This window comes from Schistocerca nitens, chromosome 4 (genome assembly GCF_023898315.1).
Source record: "Schistocerca nitens isolate TAMUIC-IGC-003100 chromosome 4, iqSchNite1.1, whole genome shotgun sequence".
NCBI classification, from domain to species: Eukaryota; Metazoa; Arthropoda; class Insecta; order Orthoptera; family Acrididae; genus Schistocerca; species Schistocerca nitens.
In genome coordinates, this window is record NC_064617.1 from 508,935,777 (window position 1) to 508,963,502 (window position 27,726).

At 40.7% G+C, this 27,726-nt stretch overlaps 1 protein-coding gene and 1 long non-coding RNA gene across 3 annotated transcripts in view; one reads left to right on the top strand and one right to left on the bottom strand.

The window, feature by feature from the left end:
* The first annotated feature begins 616 nt into the window (after window positions 1-616).
* The window catches only part of LOC126251882 (uncharacterized protein SYNPCC7002_A1628-like), a 58,073-nt gene continuing 30,963 nt past the window's right edge, over window positions 617-27,726 (top strand). The window contains exons 1-4 of one of the 2 annotated variants that reach the window (XM_049952580.1): window positions 617-846; window positions 9,335-9,508; window positions 9,649-9,808; window positions 18,791-18,984. In XM_049952580.1, coding sequence (XP_049808537.1) covers window positions 748-846; window positions 9,335-9,508; window positions 9,649-9,808; window positions 18,791-18,984 — 627 coding nt within the window. In that variant the 5' untranslated portion in view covers window positions 617-747. Of the gene's footprint in view, window positions 905-9,334; window positions 9,509-9,648; window positions 9,809-18,790; window positions 18,985-27,726 lie in introns of both variants that reach the window. The other variant, XM_049952581.1, reaches the window with a different exon arrangement.
* On the bottom strand, window positions 1,471-27,485 carry LOC126251883 (uncharacterized). The gene is made up of 3 exons (XR_007545800.1): window positions 25,723-27,485; window positions 18,774-18,993; window positions 1,471-1,833 (listed from the first exon to the last, which is right to left on the bottom strand). It is a non-coding gene; the product is annotated as an uncharacterized LOC126251883 (long non-coding RNA).

Here is a 27,726-nt window from a genome sequence, read left to right on the forward strand (position 1 = left end):
ACACTGTTTCACCAGATTTGGAGCGGAACTTTTTAGGTTTACTAGAAATATTGTCCACACCAGCAGAATTTTTATTTTTTAATGATCTAATTACTCTTATGACTTCGCTTGCAGTAAAAGATAACTGTGGGATTCTGTTGCTAATAGCTTTCTGTAGGAGGGACAATGATTCTTCCATAGAACCACAACAGCCTGTCTTCTCTGCTGCATGGTACTGTCTCCTGTTTTAATCTCTACCTGAGACATGTTCCCTGTTGTCCTGCCAGTTTCCCTCTTTATTACATTCCATATAGTTTTAATTTGATTTTCTGAGCTTTCAATTTCTGATTTTATGCACATACTTTTAGATTTATTTATAACCTTCTTGAGAATGCTACAGTAAAGTTTGTAGTGTTGTCGTTTCTTTGGATCATTAAAAGTCCTGAGAGAACTCTCAGGATCCTTAGGAGACCTAAAAAAAGAGAGCTATGGTATCTTCTTCCTGTTGTTGCTGCAAGTTATTGCGCTACAAACGCTCCCGCTTGTAAAACCCATTGTAGAAATCAAAATAAAAACCCACTATTCGCTTTCACGATCGCGCCGAAGTAACAGTTTAAGTTACTGGCCGCTTGGGGCGCTGCTGGTGCGGTAGACAACAAAATCGAGGCGAAGTGTCGCGACTGTTATGTTAGCTCCTAGACTCAAGATTGTGGTGTTTGGTTTAGGTCTGGGAGCACTGGTTAGGGATGCGATCAAAGTACTTTGAAAATGTTTGCTGTGTGTAGTGTAAACAGCTCGGCCCGACTAAGTTTAAAGTGTTGTATTTGTGGACCATCCTACATCTTTTCGTACAGGAAAAAGCATTTAGTACGTGTTCTGAATTTTGCTGCGCGCATAATTCGAAATTTAACTTTGATGAGATCAGGTAATTCACAGCGCAATGTAAAGCAACAATGCTGTCTTCTGCCAATGTTCCTTCGTTTATTTTTTTAGTTTCGCGTAGATTATGCAACTACAGCTATTAGCAGTTTGGTGCCACTATCGTGAACACTACCGTGACGTATTGAGTAATTATCACTATATCTGGACAATTGTTTTCATGTCTTAAAATTAGTGCAAAAGAAAGCTTTCAGAGAAGTCAGCGACCACTATTTCTGTAGACTTGGTAAAGAAAGTTAAGCAGATGCTGAAATTTATTTCATGAGATTTGTGGGGCCAAACCAATTATTCTCAAAAATAAGTATTGCTTAAAGCTCAGCATTGATTACTGCTAATAATTTGCAGTATATAAAGCGAAAAAATATTAATCCAGTTATCAGAAATAAACTATTAATTAATATTATTTGCGATTTGCCGCAAGGCAGTTTAAAAACGGAAACACAATCAACTAAATATTTTTCCAGTAACCAATCTCGACCTCCAATCCACAGTTCGGTGTCTACATCAACGTCTTTTTATATTCATCCTGAATAATTAACGGAATTGCCCATTATCAGGAAGATATGCCCCAGTTTAATTTGAACTAAACTGTATCGCAACAGACAGGACTGTCAGAAATCGGTAATATTTTCTGGAATTGAGTATGCTTATGGCAAATTACATTATGCCATTTTCAGTGTCTAATCAAAGTGACACAGGTTTATTTGTCCCTAAACCATTTTACAATTATATGGGATAAATATATGAACTACAGATTCATCTGAACAATACCATACATACAGTTGTATAAACCTAATAAAAGTACATCAAGACGACTATTCCATCTGCCTGGCTGTACACAAACACCATCTCAGCTTGTTCCAACATAGATAGTGGAACATTCTACTGCTTACAGTATGCTGTCAATCACACAGCCTGCAACACACAAGAAACACAGGGCACAAGGTCAGAGGAACTTTAATTTGTCAGTGGCTTCTACTGTGCAATGATGGCATTTCCGGACACACATTCATAGGAGCTTCCATTTCCATTCAGGAATCCATCCCTACAGTTTCTTGGTTTTATTAATGTTCACTCTGTATACAGTCCATCAGTTTGTTAACACTGAAACTTTCTGGAAGATTAAAACTGTGTGCCAGATCGTGACTTGAATCTGAGACCTATCTGTTTGGCGAGCTACTGCTCTACCAACTGAGCTACCCAAGCATGACTCATGGCTACCCTCACAGCTTTATTTCTGCCAGTACCGTATCTCTTACCTTCCAAATCTGAAGGTAGATCAGCCTAGTCGGTAGAGCACTTATCTGCAGAAGGCAAAGGTCCAGGGTTCGAGTCCTGATCTGACACACAGTTTTAATATACAAGTAAGTTTCAGATAAATACACACTCTTCTGGAGATCGGAAATTCTCCTGTTAATGTCACCCTTATTTCTTACATTTTATGACAGATTGGTGACTGTATCCAAAAGATATTGTGATGTGCATGTAAGGAAAGAAGTGTGTTGGAAAGAATAGATCTTTATCTACATTGCCAGATGAGTATACTGTAAGCTAAGTGTAACTATATGAGTTCATGGCACATTTTTAAGAATGTGTCTGTCTGCTGTAATAAACACATTACCTATTTTGAATATATTTGGACTTATTTTTGAAAAAGTTTTTTCTATTTTTTTCTGTATAATATCTTTCAGCCACCACTCCCACATATAATGCTATCCTGAAGATGTGAATTCCCTAGCAAAAGTCTGAGATTGTATGTTTTAGCCATTCTATCAGCATTTATTTGCATTAATTTTATTTGTTTCCATTTCCGACTACACGAAACTCCCCAAATTCCACTAAATACAATATCCTCTGGAATCGAACACTTCCCTTGACCTCAACAGCAACTCCCTATACTGGAACAGCCACAACTGCATCCACACATTGTAGTGGAACACTTCCCTTGACCCCAACACATAACAAATACACTAAGAACAAGAAAAATAAAAACTTACCACACCAAAGTTCCGGCACTGCAACCTAGGTCGGCCACCACAATCACACACAGGCACACACCAAGCCCCAAACACACACATACCGCCATACATACACACAACCACAAATCAACGAAAAAATCCACAACCAAAAGAAAGACCCAACCTCCCCCCCTCACCCCAAAATAAAATACCCATAAACAAAAACCAAACGCAAAATAAAAAAATCTCAATCACACACTACAATTCAACAAAAACTGCAACAAAATAGATGCTCCACAACTAAATGACAAACCAACACACTTCCCCCTCACGTACAGTACCAACAACTAAACCTTCCCCCCCCCCCCTCCAGCCATAGCCACCCACCCATCCAAACCACCCTAACTAACCACCTTTGGCCTGTACATCTAACTAATACCCCTTTAAAAACAACGAAAAAACAATAGCCCTGAGGGACGCTCTTCTGCCAACAGTACTCATCTAAATGAGACTGAAGGTTAGAAGAGCGCCTCTTCCCCCTCCTGATTTAAAGGGCCCCCACATCCCCTCTATAGTATTCGTACAAGCCCCCGTCTCATAATTTTTAAATTCTAAACTGTGGTTAACAACTAAATGATTGTACCCCCTCTCACCCACCCCCCTATAAGAAGAAAAAGCATCGGAAACTACAGTGGAACCCGGTTGTATAAAATCCTCAAACAACCCCACTAATTACACCTTAGACCACCCCTCCACAACCCTAAAAACACATTCCGAACCCCCCGCCCCCAAACTGCGGCACGTCCACATCCACCACAACCCCAATCCCAGGACCATCCAACTTACCCCTGTACTTAATAAACTCAGAACATACTTCAAGGCAAAACGAAAACCAGTCAAGCACACTCCTCTCACTCACACCAGTCTCATGCGCGCAAAAACTTTGAGAGGATCTATAACAAAAGTAATACGTCAACAACACAATCTCGCGCACATACCCAACCTAGACTTCTCGAACCAGGAATTGCAACGTATGGAGCGCCATAGGTTATTCCTATGGTCCGAGGTGCCGGAACTTTTGCCAATGTCATTTCATTCCAACGGACAGCGCAAGTAACCACCTCCACAATCAACTAAAACAGCTGTAGAAATTTGATCAGCTCCAACTGAGTCGCGCCCATCATAGCATGGAGTCACACACAATTTATTTTATCGGTCATATCCATATGAAACAAGAGCAATAACAAATTAATTTACTCAAATTAACACATGACCTACAGCAAACAGCACTACAATAACTTTCACCCAAAAACACTAAATTGTTAACTCACGGAAACCAATTCCACTCCAAACACAGCTAAAACGAGAACCAGCCACAAGAATCAGTAACACCAAACTGAACCCAATACACCACACAACACGAAACCTCTAAACACACCACCAGAGGGCACCACGAACCGCAACACGACAACACCTACAAACGTGCCACACTCACAAACCAAACTCCACGCCGTCATAATGTCTCACACCACAACAGCCTTATGTCACGGGTCAAAGCCGACTGGTGGCATCAGACGCTTCAGTCGACATTTACTGACAGTGTCTGAAACATGATTCTATTAGCATATCTTCCTTCTTAGCCAATTATTTTCGACTGTACTCAATTACAAACATGGCATCGAATTGAAAATTACAATAAAGGAGCCAAGTTCAGGTGTAAATATTGCTCAAAGGTCATTTCACAAATTGTTCTTTCTGACACCATTGCAAAGAGCTTAATTTTCTGCACTAGCAACACCCTGTTGGATCCAAGAATCGGTTCAGCAAAGGGACCAAATATGAGGTTGACAAAAGTCGTGTGTAAAATGTTGCAATTGCAACACAGTACAGGTTGCTGAACCCATAACTTCAAGGTATGCTAGAATCGCAACTGGTAGATTTTAGTTCTAGTTGCATAAGATACTGCAATAGTCATGATGATGTACTGTTCAGGGATCCGACATTTATCTTCTCATTTCAGGCCGATAGAATGAATGAGATGGACCAAAATGGTGCAGGAATTTGACCAATTTATGTTCTTCAATATCAAATTCACACGTTACCAATCCACCAGCAATTGTCGTAGATGCAGGCGATGTATTGGCCAAGAATAAGGCTTAAAACTGATGTGAAAGCCACATTGGTGTCAGTTGATTGATAAATCAAGGCCACATAAGAAGTTGTATCGCTTGAAACCCAGCTAATTTAATTGTTCTTCAAATCTGTTGGGGAACTAGCCTTGAAAACAATGGAAATTTGATCACTCAACCATTTTCAAACCGTTAGTTGAGTCAGTTTCTGTCCCTATCCTGGTACCGACCATGTATGGTTGCGAAGTCAAGATAGGCATTATATTGTTATCAAACATTGTGCATCCTATTATATATTGTTGGCTGAGTTTTCTGGTTTGTGCATCAAGGTTCCAAAACCTCAGTTGCTCAGTATTTGTTGTGCCTGTCTGCTAACCAGCATCTACGCTATATGGTGAGTGGTAACTTTCCTTATTAATATTGTTAAAACTGCAGCTAGGTTTCTTGTCTTGGTTCCCAAAGTCCCAGTTGAGTTTCTTGCCATGGTTCCAAGCCGATATTCATATTCGTTTCCAAGCCTGTACTGTGTAAAATTACTACTTCATTTTTCTGCATTACTGTTCAGTATGGCTTCTGGATAATTATATTGATATCCTGTTCTAGTTGCATAAGATGCTGCAATAGTCATGACGATGTGCTGTTCAGGGATCTGACATTTATCTTCTCATTTCAGGCCAATAGAATGAATGAGCTGGATGAAAAGGGTGCAGGAATTTGACCAATTTATGTTCTTCAATATCAAATTCACACGTTACCAATCCACCAGCAGTCGTAGATGCAGGCAATGTATTGGCCAAGAATAAGGCTTAAAACTGATGTGAAAGCCACATTGGTGTCAGTTGATTGATAAATTGAGGCCACATAAGTAGTTGTATTGCTTGAAACCCAGCTAATTTAATTGTTCTTCAAATCTGTTTGGGGGGGGGGGGGAATGATTTCATGAGTTCCAGCTAAAGTATGACCACGTGCAAATCGTTCTACGTGTAGCTTTTTTTCATCTTCTGTTTCTTGGAATCAGTTTGCCAATCACCACTGTTGTTTGCTGTGGCACTGTGCATTTAGCAAGCTGTACCATCTTGTGATGGTAGCATGTTGCTCACGATTTTTGTTGAAGTTCAGTCTTACTTTTCGTCCCTTTTCGGAATTGACTCTAAGATACAACAAGATGTTTCCAGTGAAGAAAAGTGTGGTCTTTCCAGTGGTGCTGGAAAGAAGAACTTCTGAAGTGACCCCTTTGCAATATTGGCACCTGAACTTGGCTCACTTTCTGAAGTTTTGTATTTTGCACCATGTATGACCCACAGTCAGTGTTTAGGTGTAATGATGTACTGATAGAGTCCTGCCCCCAGGTACTGTTAATATATATGCCAAGTTCTAGTTCTTTTGCCTTTTTGCTTCCAGAGATATCTGATTCCCAAGGAAAGCTGAAAAAATTTTAATGTTTTTCTCTGCAGTTTTTTTTTTGGTACTTTGATGCATTATCACTATAATGCTCAGAAAGAAGGCCATAATGCTCAGAAAGTGTTTTACACATTGCCACACTGTGTTTTTCTGATTGAGGACCAAAAGTTGTATAAGATCTGAAAACAAGAGGTTCCTAGTTGCCATTCCCTTGTATTAAAAAAGGTTCAAACATTGGGGTTTGCTCACTTTCACTGCACTCTTGTTGGAGATCTTCTTAAACATAGGGCCAGAGTTTCCAATTTATTAGGTATTATGAGATCAAATTTTACACGAGTTCATTTCTATGGTATATCTGTACCCACGATAAATTTGAACAAACTAGGAAGTGGAAGAGTGGGAAACTTGAAAAATGTGATCACTTAGAATGAAATGACCTGTAAACTGAATGAGGTAGCACTGTTTTAAACAGAGTGGCCATATATTTGGGAGGAGGGTGGCTCCAGTCTTCATCCAACCATCCTGATTTAGGTTTTATGTGGTTCCTCTAAATTATTTCAGGCAAGTGATGGGATCATTCCTAATATAAGGCCATGGCTGATGACTACCTGTCCCATCCTTGTCATTCTAGACCTCTAAGTCTGTATACACTCCTGGAAATGGAAAAAAGAACACATTGACACCGGTGTGTCAGACCCACCATACTTGCTCCGGACACTGCGAGAGGGCTGTACAAGCAATGATCACACGCACGGCACAGCGGACACACCAGGAACCGCGGTGTTGGCCGTCGAATGGCGCTAGCTGCGCAGCATTTGTGCACCGCCGCCGTCAGTGTCAGCCAGTTTGCCGTGGCATACGGAGCTCCATCGCAGTCTTTAACACTGGTACCATGCCGCGACAGCGTGGACGTGAACCGTATGTGCAGTTGACGGACTTTGAGCGAGGGCGTATAGTGGGCATGCGGGAGGCCGGGTGGACGTACCGCCGAATTGCTCAACACGTGGGGCGTGAGGTCTCCACAGTACATCGATGTTGTCGCCAGTGGTCGGCGGAAGGTGCACGTGCCCGTCGACCTGGGACCGGACCGCAGCGACGCACGGATGCCCGCCAAGACCGTAGGATCCTACGCAGTGCCGTAGGGGACCGCACCGCCACTTCCCAGCAAATTAGGGACACTGTTGCTCCTGGGGTATCGGCGAGGACCATTCGCAACCATCTCCTTGAAGCTGGGCTACGGTCCCGCACACCGTTAGGCCGTCTTCCGCTCACACCCCAACATCGTGCAGCCCGCCTCCAGTGGTGTCGCGACAGGCGTGAATGTAGGGACGAATGGAGACGTGTCGTCTTCAGCGATGAGAGTCGCTTCTGCCTTGGTGCCAATGATGGTCGTATGCATGTTTGGCGCCGTGCAGGTGAGCGCCACAATCAGGACTGAATACGACCGAGGCACATAGGGCCAACACCCGGCATCATGGTGTGGGGAGCGATCTCCTACACTGGCCGTACACCACTGGTGATCGTCGAGGGGACACTGAATAGTGCACGGTACATCCAAACCGTCATCGAACCCATCGTTCTACCATTCCTAGACCGGCAAGGGAACTTGCTGTTCCAACAGGACAATGCAAGTCCGCATGTATCCCGTGCCACCCAACGTGCTCTAGAAGGTGTAAGTCAACTACCCTGGCCAGCAAGATCTCCGGATCTGTCCCCCATTGAGCATGTTTGGGACTGGATGAAGCGTCGTCTCACGCGGTCTGCACGTCCAGCACGAACGCTGGTCCAACTGAGGCGCCAGGTGGAAATGGCATGGCAAGCCGTTCCACAGGACTACATCCAGCATCTCTACGATCGTCTCCATGGGAGAATAGCAGCCTGCATTGCTGCGAAAGGTGGATATACAATGTACTAGTGCCGACATTGTGCATGCTCTGTTGCCTCTGTCTATGTGCCTGTGGTTCTGTCAGTGTGATCATGTGATGTATCTGACCCCAGGAATGTGTCAATAAAGTTTCCCCTTCCTGGGACAATGAATGCACGGTATTCTTATGTCAATTTCCAGGAGTGTATGTGAGTTACTTTATTTTTGTTGTTTTTAAATTGGAATATCAAGACGTGTTTGGTATTCTTGTAATAGAGATCTACAGAGAATAGAACTGTTACTACATCTACCACCTGCTGAAAAACAGAGCAGACATTTTTAATTTTATTGTTAGCTTTGTGTTTTATTCCTACTTACTGTACATATTCAGTATTTCACAAATGGTGATCAATACCAGCTGTTTTTCTTCTCAAATCATAGGAATGGAGGTTTTGCCACAGGATGGCATTACTTGCACAGTCAGTAACCTTAGAAAGGTCTAGGGACAACCCACAAACTTTCTTTCCTCATTTACTGCATTACAATGTTTGAAACTGCTGTCTTGGTTGACCTGCTTTGTCAGAAACCATTTGCTGCATCATGTAAGATATTATGATCATCTATGAACAGTATTATTTTTCCTTTTAGGACAATTTCTAATATATTTGATAAAATATGTTAGACATAACTTGTTACCATCTCTGTGTGAGAAAATTGCTTTATTCTTTGTCAGGTATTGAATAAATTACCTCCTTCCATTGTTTGGTTTGTCAATGACTCTACTAGGTACTGAGAACACTGTTTAATTACCCTCACTGAAATGCTGTCTCTGCCTTCCATACTTTTTTCAGTGTATGCCTACTTGTAATTTTTGCAATTTCATTCACATTTGTTGGGAATTGAAACAAACATTTTATTTGCAGTTTTGCCCATTTGTTTTGCATGTTGCCTTGAATGCAATTATTCATTTTGCTACTTGCCTCGAATGCAGTTATTTGTTTTGCTTTTTGCCTTTAATGCAATTGTCTGTGACATGACAGTAACTTCAGATTTGTTTTTTGCAGACAACACATGTTACAGAATTAGCAGAAATCCCTAAAGAAGTTGTGGGACTTCCAGTTGTGCATCACCATGGATATGTGTGTGATTTACCAAAAGGTCACAGATTTCCTATGCCAAAGTTTCATAAAGTTTTTGAAATACTCTTGAATGATGGTATAATTTCTTTGAAGAAGCAGGCGAGTATACTGTTACCTACAATCAGATAGACAGTCATACATACCATAGTTGAGAAAGAGAATTGTAGAAAATGTTTATTGTCCAAAATAAGATTGTAATCATTTGCAATCAAGCATTATACTTTTTGATTTGGTTACAGGTAATAAATCCGAAGCAAGTATCAAGCAATATAGCATGTTGTGTTCACACAGCAGATTATGTGGACAAATTCTTTAATGGAAGAACTACTGAAGAAGAACAAAGAGTCACTGGTTTCATTTGGAGTCCAGGGCTGGCAAGCCGAGTGAGATATGAAACCGGTATGGCATTTTAAATGCATGAAAAGGTTCAGAAAACAAGTTACACTCTATAATAACAAAACAAGAAATTTACATTGATTAATACATTACAGTAAATGTGAGACAGATATGCCAAATATTTTCAACACAATCAATTATCCCTTGTAAACTGGACTCTAATCATCCATTAGACTTTTTGTTGCATTGACATGATTACCCTACAATTCACAATTTAGTGTTGGTAAAGGGTTTATAGAATCACTTTCAGACTCTTTCTGTACTATTCCACTCTTGAATAACACAGTGGGAAAAATAAACACCCAAAGTTTCTATACAAGCTCGATTTTATCACAATGGTCATTTCTGCCTACGTAGGTGAGAGTCAGCAAGATGTTCCGGCATTTGGAGGAAAAGTTGATGATAGAAATTTTATGAAAAAAACCTTCCCGCAATAAAAAATGCCTACACTTCAGTGGTTGCCACCCTAACTTGCGTGTCATATTCCTAACACTCTCTTGCCTGTTTCCTGATAATCGAAAATGAGCTGCTGTTCTTTGAACTTTTACAATGTCCTCTGTCAGTTTTGTCTGGTAAGGATCTCATACTGTGCAGTGACATTCCAGAGGACAGACAACTGTCTGTGTGTGTGTGTGTGTGTGTGTGTGTGTGTGTGTGTGTGTGTTTTCTGCATGTAAAATGCAATCTGTGATGTGCCTTCTGCAAAACTTTTTCTGTGAGATGGTTCCAGTTTAAATTGTTCATAATTGTAAAACCAAGATATTTATTTGAATAGACAGTCACTGAATATGTGTGAGTTACCATATAGCTCCCCCCCCCCCCCCCCCCCCCAAGAACCATGGACCTTGTCGTTGGTGGGGTGCGGAGGCTTCCATGCCTCAGTGATACAGATAGCCGTACCGTAGGTGCAACCACAATGGAGGGGTATCTGTTGAGAGGCCAGACAAATGTGTGGTTCCTGAAGAGGGGCAGTGGCCTTTTCACTAGTTGCAGGGGCAACAGTCTGGATGATTGACTGATCTGGCCTTGTAACACTAGCCAAAACAGCCTTGCTGTGCTGGCACTGCGAATGGCTGAAAGCAAGGGGAAACTACAGCCATAACTCATCCCGAGGGCATGCAGTTTTGCTGTATGGTTAAATGATGATGGCGTCCTCTTGGGTAAAATAGTCCGGAGATAAAATAGTTCCCCATTCGGATCTCCAGGCGGGCACTACTCAGGAGGATGTTGTTATCAGGAGAAAGAAAACGCGTTCTACAGATCGGAGCGTGGAATGTCAGATCCCTTTATCGGGCAGGTAGGTTAGAAAATTTAAAAAGGGAAATGGATAGGTTAAAGTTAGATATAGTGGGAATTAGTGAAGTTCGGTGGCAGGAGGAACAAGACTTCTGGTCAGGTGAATACAGGGTTATAAATACAAAATCAAATAGGGGTAATGCAGGAGTAGGTTTAATAATGAATAGGTAGCTATGAATGCGCGTAAGCTACTACAAACAGCATGGTGAACGCATTATTGTGGTCAAGATAGATACGAAGCCCACGCCTACGACAGTAGTACAAGTTTATATGCTAACTAGCTCTGCAGATGACGAAGAGATTGTTGAAATGTATGATGAGATAAAAGAAATTATTCAGATAGTGAAGGGAGACGAAAATTTAATAGTCATGGGTGACTGGAATTCGATGGTAGGAAAAGGGAGAGAAGGAAACGTAGTAGGTGATTATGGATTGGGGGGAAGAAATGAAAGAGGAATCCGTCTGGTAGAATTTTGCACAGAGCATAACTTCATCATAGCGAACACTTTGTTCAAGAATCATGAAAGAAGGTTGTATACATGGAACAATCCTGGAGATACTAGAAGGTATCAGATAGATTATATAATGGTAAGACAGAGATTCAGGTACCAGGTTTTAAATTGTAAGACATTTCCAGGAGCAGATGTGGACTCTGACCACAATCTATTGGTTATGACCCTGTAGATTAAAACTGAAGAAACTGCAAAAACGTGAGAATTTAAGGAGATGGGACCTGGATAAACTGAAGGAACCAGAGGTTGTAGAGAGCTTCAGGCAGAGCATTAGGGAATGATTGACAAGAATGGGGGAAAGAAATACAGTAGAAGAAGAATGGGTAGCTTTGAGAGATGAAATAGTGAAGGTAGCAGAGGATCAAGTAGGTAAAAAGACGAGGACAGAAATCCTTGGGTAACAGAAGAGATATTGAATTTAATTGATGAAAGGAGAAAGTATAAAAATGTAGTAAATGAAGCAGGCAAAAAGGAATACAAACATCTCAAAAATGAGATTGACAGGAAGTGCAAAATGGCTAAGCAGGGATGGCTAGAGGACAAATGTAAGGATGTAGAGGCACATATCACTAGGGGCAAGATAGATAGTGCCTACAGGAAAATCAAAGAGACCTTTGGAGAAAAGAGAACCACTTGCATGAATATCAAGAGCTCAGATGGAAACCCAGTTCTAAGCAAAGAAGGGGAAGCAGAAAGGTGGAAGGAATATATAGAGGGTCTATACAAGGGTGATGTTCTTGAGGACAATATTATGGAAATGGAAGAGAATGCAGATGAAGATGAAATGGGAGATATGATACTGCGTGAAGAGTTTGACGGAACACTGAAAGACCAAAGTCGAAACAAGGCCCCGGGAGTAGACAACATTCCATTAGAACTACTGACAGCCTTGGGAGAGCCAGGCCTAACAAAACTCTACCATCTGGTGAGCAAGATGTACGAGACAGGCAAAATACCCTCAGACTTCAAGGAGAATATAATTATTCCAATCCCAAAGAAAACAGGTGTTGACAGATGTGAAAATTACCGAACTATCAGTTTAATAATCCACAGCTGCAAAATACTAACAAATTCTTTACAGATTAATGGAAAAACTGGTAGAAGCCGACCTCGGGGAAGATCAGTTTGGATTCCATAGAAATGTTGGAACACGTGAGGCAATACTGACCCTATGACTTATCTTAGAAAATAGATTAAGGAAAGGCAAACCTATGTTTCTAGAATTTGTAGACTTGGAGAAAGCTTTTGACAACGTTGACTGGAATACTCTCTTTCAAATTCTGAAGGTGGCAGGGGTAAAATACAGGGAGCGAAAGGCTATTTACAATTTGTACAGGAACCAGATAGCAGTTATAAGAGTCGAGTGGCATGAAAGTGAAGCAGTGGTTGGGAAGGGAGTGAGACAGGGTTGTAGCCTCTCCCCTATGTTATTCAATCTGTATATTGAGCAAGCAGTAAAGGAAACAAAAGAAAAATTCAGAGTGGGTATTAAAATCCATGGAGAAGAAATAAAAACTTTGAGGTTCGCCGATGACATTGTAATTCTGTCAGAGACAGCAGAGGACCTGAAAGAACAGCTGAACGGAATGGACAGTGTCTTGAAAGGAGGATATAAGATGAACATCAACAAAATCAAAACGAGAATAATGGAATGTAGTCGAATTAAATCGGGTGATGCTGCAGGAATTAGATTAGGAAATGAGACGCTTAAAGTAGTAAAGGAGTTTTGGTATTTGGGGAGTAAAATAACTGATGATGGTCGAAATAGAGAGGATATAAAATGTAGACTGGCAATGGCAAGGAAACCATTTCTGAAGAAGAGAAATTTGTTAACATCGAGTATAGATTTAAATGTCAGGAAGTCGTTTCTGAAAGTATTTGTGTGGACTGTAGCCATGTATGGAAGCGAAACATGGATGATAAATAGTTTAGATAAGAAGAGAATAGAAGCTTTCGAAATGTGGTGCTACAGAAGAATGCTGAAGATAAGGTGGGTAGATCACATAACTAATGAGGAGGCATTGAATAGAATTGGGGAGAAGAGAAGTTTGTGGCACAACTTGACTACAAGAAGGGATCGGTTGGTAGGGCATGTTCTGAGGCATCAAGGGATCACCAATTTAGTATTGGAAGGCAGCGTGGAGGGTTAAAATTGTAGAGGGGGACCAAGAGACGAATACACTAAACATATTCAGAAGGATGTAGGTTGCAGTAGGTACTGGGAGATGAAGAACCTTGCACAGGATGGAGTAGCATGGAGAGCTGCATCAAACCAGTCTCTGGACTGAAGACCACAACAACAACATACCATATAACAAATTTAATGCATCTTTTTGGGACATATGTGGAGGACATCACACCTTTATTGTTCAGAGTTATAGAAACTAAGTTGCCTACAGCCTAAATTTTAACCCTTTGATTGCTGGGGACGTGTAAACTCGTCATGCCTCGCTGTTCACCTGGCACGCCTGACATGTATACGAGCGGCCTTGGGTCTTTCCTACAGCACTAAGGACGTGTTTACGCATCCTGCACCACCGGCATTCCCACCGCTAGGGACGAGTTTAGTTGTGCTGAGTCACAGCTACCTGAGCGCTTCAGCTGTGTATACATGCAGAGCTGTCTATCCGCCCTGCTCTTCCAGTAGCTGTTCAGTGGTCTGACTGTATAGTTAAAAAGTGCATATATGTTTGTTGCTGTGTTCCCTCTTTGCAGAATTCGACTTAGATTCTTGTATTTTTCAGTTTTCTTGTTTTCTACGTGAGAGATGTCATGTCACCGTGGTTGCACAGATAAAGAAATCCTGGATATGCCCACTAAGAGTGACAGTGAGTGTGAATTATCTGATGTTGCTAACAGTGATGAGACTTCAACAGAATCTCGAAGCTGTAGTCCTCAGCCCTTAACATCAGGGGAGAGCAAGAATTACAATCACCAGTTCCTCTGAATCCAAGGAATCAGGAAGTGACAGTGAAATGGTTCAGAAAAGAGCGCACTTAAGTGACACATTTGACTGGAAAGAAGCTGATTTCCAGCCGTTATACCATTACTTCAATGACTCGAGTTCAGGACGCAAATGTCAATTAGTTACTGACCCAAGCATTCTTTCACTTTTTGTGATATTTATGTCTCAAGAACTGTTGCAATTTATTGCAGACGAAACAAGTCGTTTTTACATTTACACCAGAGAAAATACTACAGAATCTGTGAATTCTCGACTGTCAGAGTGGAAAGATACTGGATTTGAGAAAACGTATTGTTTTGTTGCTGTTTGCCTTCTAATGGTGCACGTTAAGAAGTTAAAATTAAGTGATTATTGCTCCAGAGATACACTTTTGAACACACCAATTTTCAACGAAATTGTGTCCCGAGACCATTTTTGTCTACTTCTGAGAATGTGACACTTCAGTGATAACTCTGCGAGTAATGGACGCGACAGTCTATTTAAAATTAGGACGATTGTTGACAAAGTTCATAAGACGTTTCGTAATTCATTTCGCCTACATCACAAGCTTTGTATAGATGAAAGTCTCTTGCCATTCAAAGGACGATTATCTTTTAAGCAATTTATTCCAACCAAGCGAGGTAGATTCAGAATAAAGACATTTGTACTGTGTGACTGTCAGAGTGGGTATATTTTAATTTTATTGTATAGACAGGCGCATCAACAGAAATTGGGTTCCACAATCTGAGAAAAAGGAGTGACACAGTGGTAACTCTTATGGGACCATATCTGGAACAGGGTCATATTCTGTATGTCGATAATTGATACTCCAGCCCGGACCTGTTTTTCTGGCTTCACAACCATGGAACAGCCGCATGTGGCACTGTTCGTAAGAATAGGCGCAACATGCCAAAACTGCAGAAGAAATTAAAACTAGGAGTAACTGAGTCTAGGTCCACTGAACAATGTCCTTGCTATCAAGTGGTGCGATAAGAGAGAGGTGTACATGTTGACCACAAATCACACAACACAAATGGTTGAAACAGAGAAGACTGACAGAAATACTGGCAAAAAAATAAAGAAACCACAATGTATTGTAGATTACAATTCAAGTAAGGTGCAGTTGAGCGTTGTGACACGTTACTGAGCTCAGTGGGATCAGTGCGTAAGACTGTGAAATGTTATAAGAAATATTTTTTTCACATTCTGGATTTGTGCATCCTAAATGGTCATGCTCTCCATCGGTCAGTAACAGGGCGACAGATGACACTCGCAGAGTTTCACCTTTCTCTTGTAAGGGAGATTGTAGAAAAAATATGCTACAGAATGGAGAAAAGCTGGTAGGGGAAGGCGCTATGATGAGAATCCTGTGCGATTCACAGGGAGACATTTTCTGTCTGTTATCGTGAGTGAACATTCACAGAAAAGTACGCTAATGTGCAGATGTGTGGTTTTCAGGAAACAGAATGTGCGCTGAGAAACTAGGTACCAATGCGAAAGTTGCAACGTTCCATTATGTGTTGTACCCTGCTTCGAGACTTATCATACAAAGAAGCATTACCAATTATTGGAAACTAAGTCTGAGAAAACTTATTGACGATTCTGAATGAATTACTAAAAAAAATAAAGGCAAAAAAGTACAAATCTATTTTCAACTTCGCCAGTGCTGCTCCAAAGCCTGGATCGAAAAGAAGGATGGGAAATAGATGCAACAGGTGTAAAATTATTCAAACGAAGCCCGACTTCTTCATATGCAGCAGTTTACTGGCAAATGAACGGACCTGTACATTGCGCCAGTATAACAAAACCCGTATATTAATCTGTGTATGATACATTTAAATTGTTAACATGTTACATGGACAGGTATATTCTTTTATCCTTAGTAGTACAAATGTAGATCACACTCGGTCTACTTGTACAAAACATGTTTTCCATAATTGATTTAAATGCCTTTGATCAATGAGAAGCAACATGCCAAAGTTAAAACTCTTTTCTCAATGTGATTTTTCTTGCTACTTTGCCTCTGTTGTTAGCCAATATTGAAAATGAAACTCATTGTTCTGGGGAGGGTGGGGGGCTTAAAATTTGTTGTTCGACTGAGACTGGCTTCGAAGCATTAATAGAAAACAGTATTGAAAAAGAAATATCGAATATACCCTGTTTTCATCTTTTCATAAAAATCAACATCTTTTTGACTAATTTGTAGATTATTGGAAAATAGTAGGGGAATAAAAATTTGTATTCCTTATCGTTGTGCAGTCAATCAGTTGCACTCTAAATTTCATTTTCGTTATGTGTTCACACTACTAGATATGCTAACCCGAAGTTTACATTGTTTTCGGGCCTGATTTTCATGCCCAACTTTCATTCCAGTTGTACAGCTTGGTATGTTGTACAGAGCATGGTTTTTTAGCAAATTCGGAACGAAAATACCGCATTTGTGATGTTCTTACTAAGTCTTCAATTTTGGCGTCATTCATTCAGTACTGAAAAGTGCTATGGAAATGAAACTTTGTTGAAGAACCTTGTGTTGTTAGGTTACTACATGACAAGTTTCATGTTCGTCATAGTACTAGTTCAGGAGATTCAAGAAGCCAAACTTCGAAATTTTTTCGGGCACCTTTTTTTTTCCCCCCGATTTACGTACAATTTTCTGGCTCATTATGGCTTGTAAAATTATTTTCATTATTATTCTTAAGAGAACGCGTAAAGTTGTACAAAATGGACAAATTTTATTTCTTTACAAAAACTGTTGCCCAAGATATTACAGCTCAAGTCACCAAAAATTCATGCTGGCTCTGTGCAAGTCATATTCTGCCAAGAAATATTCAGCACTGGGCGGGTTGGGCACTGTGGGCTGTTCCAGTCCTGGCAACAGCTCCGAGGGACAGGCATGCAGTGCATGTAGACGGGTTATGCTGCAGGCCACGGCGCCTAAGTGCACCAAGCAGGTGGCGCGCCACCAGCAGTCAAAGGGTTAAAAAAGTGAAGTGTGCAAATGTGTCATTACAGTGGTCATGTGTGTGATTATTTCAGTAAACAGTGTTGTGCAGCTTAACCATACCGTAATTGTATTCATTGATGAATGGCAACATCACATGTAGTTTGAGGAGTCTTTTTCAGTGTAGACTTTCATGTGTTTGGTAAACAAGGCAGTATTAACTGTGTAACAAAGGTGACCCCCCTCTCTCTCTCTCTCTCTCTCTCTCTCTCTCTCTCTCTCTCTCTCTCTCTCTTTATATTTTATTTTGCTGAAATATCAGATATGCCAAGATCACTTGTAAATATTTCTATTGATTACCAGTTTCGACAGATCTGTGTTGCTATCATCGGATCTTGTAACACTTTTGCACAAGTTCAAGATTTTTACAAACTTACAAGTCACGTAGTAATGTTGCATCATTTTATAATAAAAGGTAGCAAGGAAGACCAGCATGTCAAACATAAAGTACCACAAATGTAAAACATACGTCATTTTGAGCTGATATGCTAGTGCACTTGTTCACTTAAGATCACAGTGGCCCACAGCAATTGACACAATGCCAAAATTATATAACATTTTTGTATTTTGTTTCTCCATTTTTCTAATTAGTTATTAAAGAAAAAGCACTTGTTTCTGGACGTAAGATATTGGCTTTTTCGTATGTTATTTTTCGTCCTTGTATTCTACAATACTCGTACTTTGCTTGATATAAAATATACTCATCTATTTAAAAGATAATCCAGAATGTGAAAGTGATTGGAGGTTCACATAATAGGAAATGAATGAAGACAGGGATGTTTTTGTGCATGCCATGTAAGAGAAATTTAAGTTCTTAGTCTTAAGCTGGCTAGCTTAGTCATTATGGTGTTAGATGCCCATATGCCTCCACTCCTCATTTATGTTGTTGCAGTCAGCTATGTTGGCCTACTTATTTTCATGTTCAGTTGATCACATTGGTAATATCCTACATCTCAGTTAATATATGGCCACATACTAATCATTTATGTGAGTATTTTTAGAATATATTTACACAACCTTAATCTGTCTTCAGATACGTTTTGTTTGTGTGAACATGGCTTCTGCTATATTGTTGTCTTTTTAGAGATATCTTCTGGTATTTTTCTTAGCTTTGTTTGTAGTAACACCCAGATATTTTTACAGATGCTGATATTTTGATGCATTAGTCATGTCTGCTTCTAACTTACAGAGAGATGGTGAAAAAATATCACTTACAATGCAGAGTTTTACAGGTGGCACACTTCTGGCTGCAGCTCTGGCTCTCGAGCATGGTCTTGCTTGTAGCACAGCGGGAGGTACTCATCATGCTTTTCCTGACAGAGGCACTGGCTTTTGCCTGATAAATGATTTGGCTGTCACTGCAAAATGGTTTCTGGATCAGCAGAGGATAGCCAGAGTGCTAATTGTAGACCTCGATGTACATCAGGTTGGTTAACTACAGCATGCAGAAACAGAATGATTATTTTTTATGTGGGTAGTATTCAAGGAGAGAGTTGAGGCCTGTTTACTCACCATTGTCTGTCAGTAGTTCAGAATCATAGGGCATTGGAAAGTGGAGCAGCAAGTTTTTGCTGCCGAGTAGTATTTGCATGGATAAACAGTACATCATTGTTTCTTTTGAACTACTTTGGATTATTTATAACAATCTTCATGTGAGAATAAATATACTGTGAAGCAGTAGTAAAGTGTCTAACTCCTTAAACATAATGTAATAGGATGGATAAAAAATCCACTTACCAAGTAGTAGCAGGAGAAAACATGTATAAAGGTTAAATAAATGTGCAAGCTTTTGGTGCCAGTAGGAAATGGAAAGAGTTCAGGAAAGTCATCCAGGCCCAAATCAGGGGAGACTTACTAGCAAGAATGAGAAAGAAAGACTGATTCTTTATCTTTCCTTCTTATCTCGTCCGGTAAGTCTCCACTGACCCAGGGTTCTGAGTGACTTTTCCTAACTCTCCCCATTTCCTAAACCTCACCAGTCCTTCTCTTTCTTCCCTCTTCCCCTCCCCTTCAACCATTCTGTCAGAAGAAAGAGCCACTGGCTGTGGAAGTTTGCACATTCACTTAACTTTTATATACATTTTCTTCTGTCACCACATGGTGAATAGATTTTTTATCCATCCAGTTACATTATGTTTAAGGAGTTAGGCATTTTTTGACTGCTGTTTGACAGTATATTTATTCCCACATGAAGTTTGTTATAAATAATCCACTGTAGATCAAAAGGAACAATGATGTACATAATAAGCACAATATCAGAAGGAATGACATGGATGTTCTCTTTAACACAGAAAAAAGTACACAATGCTGCAGCTAAAGTTTTTGATAGCCTACACAGTGGTATAGAATGTCTGACAGACAGCAAAGTAAAATCAAAAAACAAACTGAAAAAATTTTTCCTTGACAACTCCTTGTATTCCGTGGAAGAATTTCTGTCATTTTAACGTGTAAAAGGTAGTGGATAGGAATTAAAAACTCATATCTGTATATCTAATGCTAATAATAATAATAATAAACTTGTACATGATCAGCATGTAGGAATATTTACAAAATAATTTATTCTATGAATGTAAAATGATAATTCCACATCATTGTGATTTACCTTGCAATTAGATCCATGGAATGTGAAACTAACCAACCTGTAAGTTGTTCTCCTTCCTGAAGGTTATACAGAACATGATGAACGATAAATTTAGATTCAATGATTTCATTGTTATGGTTACATATCATTTTCATGTGCATAAAAAATTGAATTATCAACAAGCGGATAATCCAAGATACAGTAATAATAATGTGAATTAGACTAGATTGCTATTCGTCACGTGGAACAGGTGTTGAGTGGTGGACAGGCACGTTTAAAAGAAAACTGTTGGATATTATTAGGCTGTTCAACAAAGTCCTTTGTGAAATGTAGGAACACATTCATACATGTAGAGCTGAAACACATCCACATGGCCTCTGTCACTCCAGGCATCGAGTGTCTTATCACCCGTGCCTGGTGGAGCCTTTCTTGTTTTTTGCAAGGACTTATGATACCAGAAGTAGATATCAAAGAGTACACAATTTCTGAAACTGTGTGAAATTCCTAGGCATCCAGTAATGGAAAGTCCAGGATGGAATAACAACAATATTTTCAAAAGGACAGATTGCTACTTGCCATATAGAAGACACATCAAGTCACGAACAGGCACAATGAAAAGACTACTATACATTTTAGCTTTTGGCCGAAATGCCTTCTTCTGAAGTAGAAAACGCGCGCGCGCGCTCACACACACACACACACACACACACACACACACACACACACACACACACACACTCTCTCACTACTACTGTCTCTGGCTGCTGCGACCAGAGGCCAGATTGAGTTGGAACTGCACATGATGGGAGCAGCAACCCATTGGGGGTGGTGGTGGAGATGGTGGGGGGGAGGGGGGCTGTAAGGAGAAGGCATGGGGCGGAGAGGAAGACGTAGTGGGGTGGGGTGGGGGAAAGTGTGCTGCCAATGGGACCAAGCAGGGAGGTGTTGGGGACAGGGTAAGGCTACTAGGTGCAGTTGGGAAATTTGATTTGGGGGTGCAGGGAGGGAGGGAAGTGAGTGGAAAAGCAGAGAAGTGAGAAGGGAAAGAGGACTAGTGGATGCATTGGTGGAATGAAAGACTGTGTTGTGCTGGAGTCAGAGCAGGTAATGGGATAGGTAGGTGGAGTACAGGGACTAATGAAAGTTGAGGCCAGGGGAGTTATGGAAGTATGTGATAGATTACAGGGAGAGTCCCACATGTGCAATTCAGAACTCCTGGTATTGACAGGAAGGATCCACATGGCACAGGCTGTGAGGCAGTCATTGAAGTGAAGCACGTTTCATGAGGCAGCGTGTTCAGCAATTGGGTGCAAGCTGTCTCTTAGCCACAGTTTGTTGATGGCACTTCATGTAGACGAACAATTTGCTTGTCATCATGCCCACATAGAAAATGACGCAGTCGTTGCAGCTTAGTTTGTACAGCGCATAGCTTTCACGTGTAGTGTTGCCTTTGATGAGACAGCAGATGCCTGAGACCAAACTGGATGGGAGGATGTATAGGACAGGTCTTGTGTCAAGGTTTATTGTAGGGATATGTGACAAGGGGTTGGGGGCAGGAGTGGAGTAGGGATGGACAGGAGTATTGTGTAGGTTTGGTGGGTGGCAGAATACCACTGTGGAAGAAATGGGAGGGATAGTAGGAATGACAGTCTTCATTTCAGGGCAGGATGGCAGATAACTGAAACCCTGTTGGAGAAAGTGATTCAGTAGTTCCAGTTCTTGGTGGCACTGAGAGGGGAGTGCTCCTTTGTGGCCGGAAGGTGGGAGTTGGTAAATGACTGGAAAAACAAGGCACGTAATCTGGACTGAGGGTGAGGACACCCTATCCACATTGCTCCAAAACCTTAACATCTTCTCCTCATTCACTTCGCCTGGTACTCCTCATCCCAATAAACCACCTTCCTCATTGTTGGCAGCAACTTCATGGATGGCTATATCAGCACCTCCATCCATATTAAACCTACCAACCAACAGCTATACCCCCACTTCAACAGCTACCTCTTGTGCAATAAATAATTGAAAGTGTTCCCATACTTTATGTACACCCTGTATTTTCCCATCACCACCTACTCCAGTCTGGTCACAGGCATCTCTTATCCCATCAAAAGCAGGACTACATGTAAAAGCAAAGTGATATACAAATTGAGCTGCAACCACTATGCTCTTTTCTATGTCAGCATGATGTCACACAAGCTGTGTATCCTCATGAATGGCCACTGACAAACAGTGGCCAAGGAACAGCTGGAATGCCCAGTTGCTGAGCACATTGCCCAAGAGAACATTCTTCATTTTAATGGCTGCCTCACAGCTTGTGCCATCTGGATCCTTCCTACCAACACTAGGTTACTGAACTGTGCAGGTGGGACTCTCCGTGCAGTATCTTACATTCTTGTAACCCCCTTGGCCTCAGCTTTCACTAGACACTGTCCTCCATGTACTTACCCCTTCCATGCTCCCACTCCAGTACAACACAGCCTTCCATTCCACCAATGCATCCATTAGGACTTTTCTCCTTCTCTGCTCCTCTCCTGTTCCACTCAACATCCCCCCATCCCCCACCCTGCAAACCTCCCGACTGCACCTAGCAGCCCTACCCTATCGCCATCACAACCCAGCTTGCTCCCACACACAGCACTACATTTTCCCCCACCCTATCCTACTGTTCACCACCCTCCTTGCCCAGAGCCTTCTCCATACCCTCACCCCTGATTGCTGCTCTCATCAGGAGCAGATACAAGTGTGTGTGTGTGTGTGTGTGTGTGTGTGTGTGTGTGTGTGTGTGTGTGTGTGTGTGTGCGTGCGCGCGCACGCCGGCAAGGGTGGCCGAGCTGTTCTTGGTGCTACAGTCTGGAACCGCGCGACCGCTACGGTCACAGGTTCGAATCGTGCCTCGGGCGTGGATGTGTGTGATGTCCTTAGGTTGGTTAGGTTTAAGTAGTTCTAAGTTCTAGGGGACTGATGACCTCAGAAGTTAAGTCCCATAGTGCTCAGAGCCATCTGTGTGTGTGTTTTCTACTTCAGACAGAGGCCTTTTGATGAAAAGATAAAATGTACAGCAATTTTTTTATTGTTCCTGTTTGTGACTTCATCTCTCTTCGATAGGGTAAGTAACAATCTATTCCGTTGATAATATTGTTGTTATTTCATTCTGAATTTTCCGTCGTTCCATTTTGCCTAACAGCTTTTCTTCCATCCCATAACCCAGAGCTGTTTTCCTTTGTTATTATTCTCTAACTTATCACTTTGCAGTGTCAGGCATTACTTTCTCTTCTTTCATACTTGTGGATTGTAATAAAAATGAATTTAGGATGAACACCCAACAACCACAATGCTTCAAAGAAAAAATAAGTTTCACATAGACTTCTTATGTTCTGGTGCAGTGGCCTATGGAAAGACAGCAGTGGGCATCAGAAACTGGAAATCCACAGATATTCAGAGTAAAGGAAAAGGCATTAAAGAGTACCTTATTATTCCATTGTTACACACTATGTGATCAGAAGTATTCGCACAACCCCAAAAACATATGTTTTTCATATTAAGTGCATTGTGCAGCCAGGTGCTCCATATCAGTGACCTCAGCAGTCAGTATCAGTAGACATCGTGAGAGAGCAGAATGGGGCACTCCGTGGAACTCATGGACTTTGAACGTGCTTGGGTGTCACTTGTGTCATACGCCTGTACACGAGATTTCCACACTCCTAAATATCCCTAGGTCCACTGTTTCTGATGTGAGAGTAAAGTGGAAATGTGAAGGGACACATACAGCACAAAGGCATACAGGTCGACCTCGTCTGTTGACTGACAGAGACCGCCGACAGTTGAAGAGGGTCATAATGTGTAATAGGCAGATGTCTATCCAGACCATCACACAGGAATTCCAAACTGCATCAGGATCCACTGCAAGTACTATGACAGCTGATTTCATGGTCGAGCGGCTGCTCATAAGCCACACATCATGCAGGTAAATGCCAAATGATGCCTTGCTTGGTGTGAGGAGAGTAAACATTGGACAATTGGACAGTGGAAGAAAGTTGTGTGGAACAACGAATCATGGTACACAAAGTGGCGATCCAGTGGCAGGGTGTGGGTATGGTGAATGCCCGGTGAACGTCATCTGCCAGTGTGCCAACGGTAAAATTCGGAGGCAGTGATGTTATGGTATGGTCATGTTTTTCAAGGAGGGACTTGCACCCCTTGTTGTTTTGCATGGCACTATCACAGCACAAGCCTACATTGATATTTTAAGCACCTTCTTGCTTCTCATTGTTGAAAAGCAATTCAGGGATGGCGATTGCATCTTTAAACATGATCAAGCATCTTTTCATAATGCATGGCCTCTGGCGGAGCGGTTACATGACAATAACATCCGTGTAATGAACTGGCCTGCACAGAGCCCTGACCTGAATCCTATAGAACACTTTTGGGATGTTTTGGAATGCCGACTTCACGCCAGGCTTCACCAACCGGCATTGATACCTCTCTTCATTGCAACACTCCATGAAGAATGGGCTGCCATTCCCTAAGAAACTTTCCAGCACGTGATTGAACGTATGCCTGCGAGAGTGGAAGCTCTCATCAAGGCTAAGAGTGGGTCAACACCATATTAAATTCCAGCATTACCGATGGATGGTGCCATGAACTTGTAAGTCATTTTCAGCCAGGTGTCTGGATACTTTTGATCACATAGTGTATAATTTGTCAGAATATATTGATGCAGGGATTTAAATTCCAGCTAATCACTAGTGTTCATGTTTTACACGTTATTAACTTTTCCTGTGTCTAGGTAGCTAATAGTTTTCCATGAAATCACACAATTAACATAAATTCTCAGGATGAATTAATATATAAAAATGGCAGCTAAGCAGTGTTAAGAGGAAGAGCAGTGGCTATTTTAAAAGTAGCAGACTTTCTCCTAAGAAGTTGCTTGTAGTAGCTGCTTCTGTCTGCCTTAAAAATGCCATTCATGAAGAAATATGAGCAAGTGCATTCTGGCTCTCTAAACAGATGCCCAACAAAAATAACATCTCATACATAATGTAATCTCCTCATAGTAAATTGCAATCTCAATACTGTATTTATTAATTGTTGTGCGATGTATATTTTTAAATTCTGTAAATCAGTAAGGTAACTGTGTAAAAAAGTATGTCTTCTTTTTGTGTCACTTGGTTTGTGGCTGTTTATAAAATTGGACTGTACTCTAATATTTCATTATAGAATAATTGTGAAGCAATACTGACTATCAGGGAATATTGATTATGTGTAGCAGGAATACATTTTTAATTGCCTTTTTTTCATTTTTAGTGCAACACTGTTCCCTTACATAAAGCAGATATTATAACTGTTTTCATGAAATGGATGAAAATTAGGTTGACTGGTTGCCTCCAAGTTCTGATCAGAACCTAACTGAATAATTTATTAAATTAATGGACTGTGAAAGGATTTGGGTGGCAAAAACACAAATTCTTGGTATAGGCTTCTCATAAAATCATAGGTAATTGTCTATTAATAGTTTTTATTCAAATAACTTTCACTTGCTTCAGTTAACAACGAAGTTTTATTACATGACTGATTACATGCACATACCTTGAGTGGCTACTAGACTCCAGCCCACTGTACTAATTTTTCATCGATTTCAATTTTCTACATTGTTGCTTTTCACTTCCTTGGAAATCCCTAGTTGTAATATGTTTTCTGGTCCTCCTCAGTAGTTCACGCAGTGGTGATAGTTCCATGCTGCATATGCTGTGATGTAGGGATATCTTCTGATGAAGTCCAACTGTCCCATGCCACTGGAGTACCTGAAACAAATAATAAAATACAAAACAAATACTTGAACTAACCAAGAAAAACTTTTACATAGAAATGGCATCTTCCTGTCATTTAATTCTCATAGAAATTATAATAAAATTAGTTGTGGCATGCTTGTTCATTTATAAACTATGATGGTATAGAGAATTTAGTACCTGTAATGCCTATGGGAAAAAATCCTGAAGTTGAGTTAAATTCCATCTGCTAGACAAGAGTCTTGGCCATGTTGCAAAGAAATGTGAGAAAAGATTTACAGATATCTACAGCAACAGAATAAAAAATGCTTCTGAGAGGGTAGAGGCTGTATATCATTGAAGAACAGTGTGTAAACTATGCATATGTGCATGAATTTAACAGTGGAGAAATGCATACTGGCACGAAATATTTCAACAGCTCATCAGTAAATACAGAAGATGTTAATTCATGAGTCCGGGAGGATTAAACAGTAGTGTTCATAACTAGATGTATGTTCCTGGAACCTGAGCGTGAAAGTGCCCTTGTCCTGTGATAAATTCTAATGTTAGTCGAGTTAGTATAATTTGAGGTTCAAAATGATTCTTATTGCTGTAGCATAACATTAGCCTTCATATATGTGCAACAGAATTTATCAGCAAGAAACTATGTTCGTCTTGTTGTATACATATTTGTGGCTTTCCAGTAATGAATAATATTTTTCCATATCGGCATTGTATTTTATCGTAATACTGAAACGCATAAAGTTTATCTACAACTTTATTGATATTGCACACCAAAACTATTATTAATGGGAACCTACTGCTACATCTGTTTTCAAATATATACTGTAAATGCCACTGCACAGTGCTTTGTGGAGGATACTTTATACCACCATTGGCCACACACTGTCCTATCCCATATATGAATAGAGTAAAGTGAAAAATGATTGACCTTGTCTCTTCTCTACATGCCTTCTAATCTCTCATACCATGTCCCCTTTACGATATATACATTGGCATACCATCTTGAATACGGATTCTGGAATTGTCCCTGCAAGGTTTCATGAGAATTGTGTTGTGTTCCTTGCAGCAGTGCACATTTGAATTCATAAAGTAATGGGGCACAATGCTTAAGGCACTGCACTCACATTCAAGAGTAACAACATGTAAATCCCCACATGGCCCTTCATGTTGACATGTCTGTTATCTTCATAAATCAATTAAGGCAAATACTGGGACAGTTCATTTGAAAATGACACAGACAATATATGTTTGTTGATCACCTTTAATACCTTCTCCTATTAATTAATATACAGACCTGTTATAATCCTGCCAATGAATATCCAAACTCCACTGACATTTTCCTTCAACCTAGTGCGTAGTGGACATCTGACAACTGGGAATCTACTTTAGAATAGGCCACTCTAGTGTGTGGTGTGTTGGTTCCTTAAAAGATTCCACACTTTTCCCAGAACTATCAAAGCAAATCTATGTCTTCCATTTGACGTCCCTGCTGCCAAATTTGTATGCCTTCTTTCAATTTCATGTCTTCAGTAGTGTAACCTCTTTGTATTAAACCAGTGGGTCATGCATCCAAGTTTGTTATTAAAACTTTAATATGATACTATCAATTTTTCCCTTATTGATGTATTTTGAATTTAAACAATGGAAAATCCATGATGGATTAATGACAAAATAATGAAAAGGATAGATTGCTACTCGCCATATAGAGGAGACCTTGAATCAAAGAGAGGCATAAAAAAGACTACTAAACTTGTGGCTTTTTGGCAAAAGGGCATTCCTCTAATGAGAGTCTGCCTCAGTG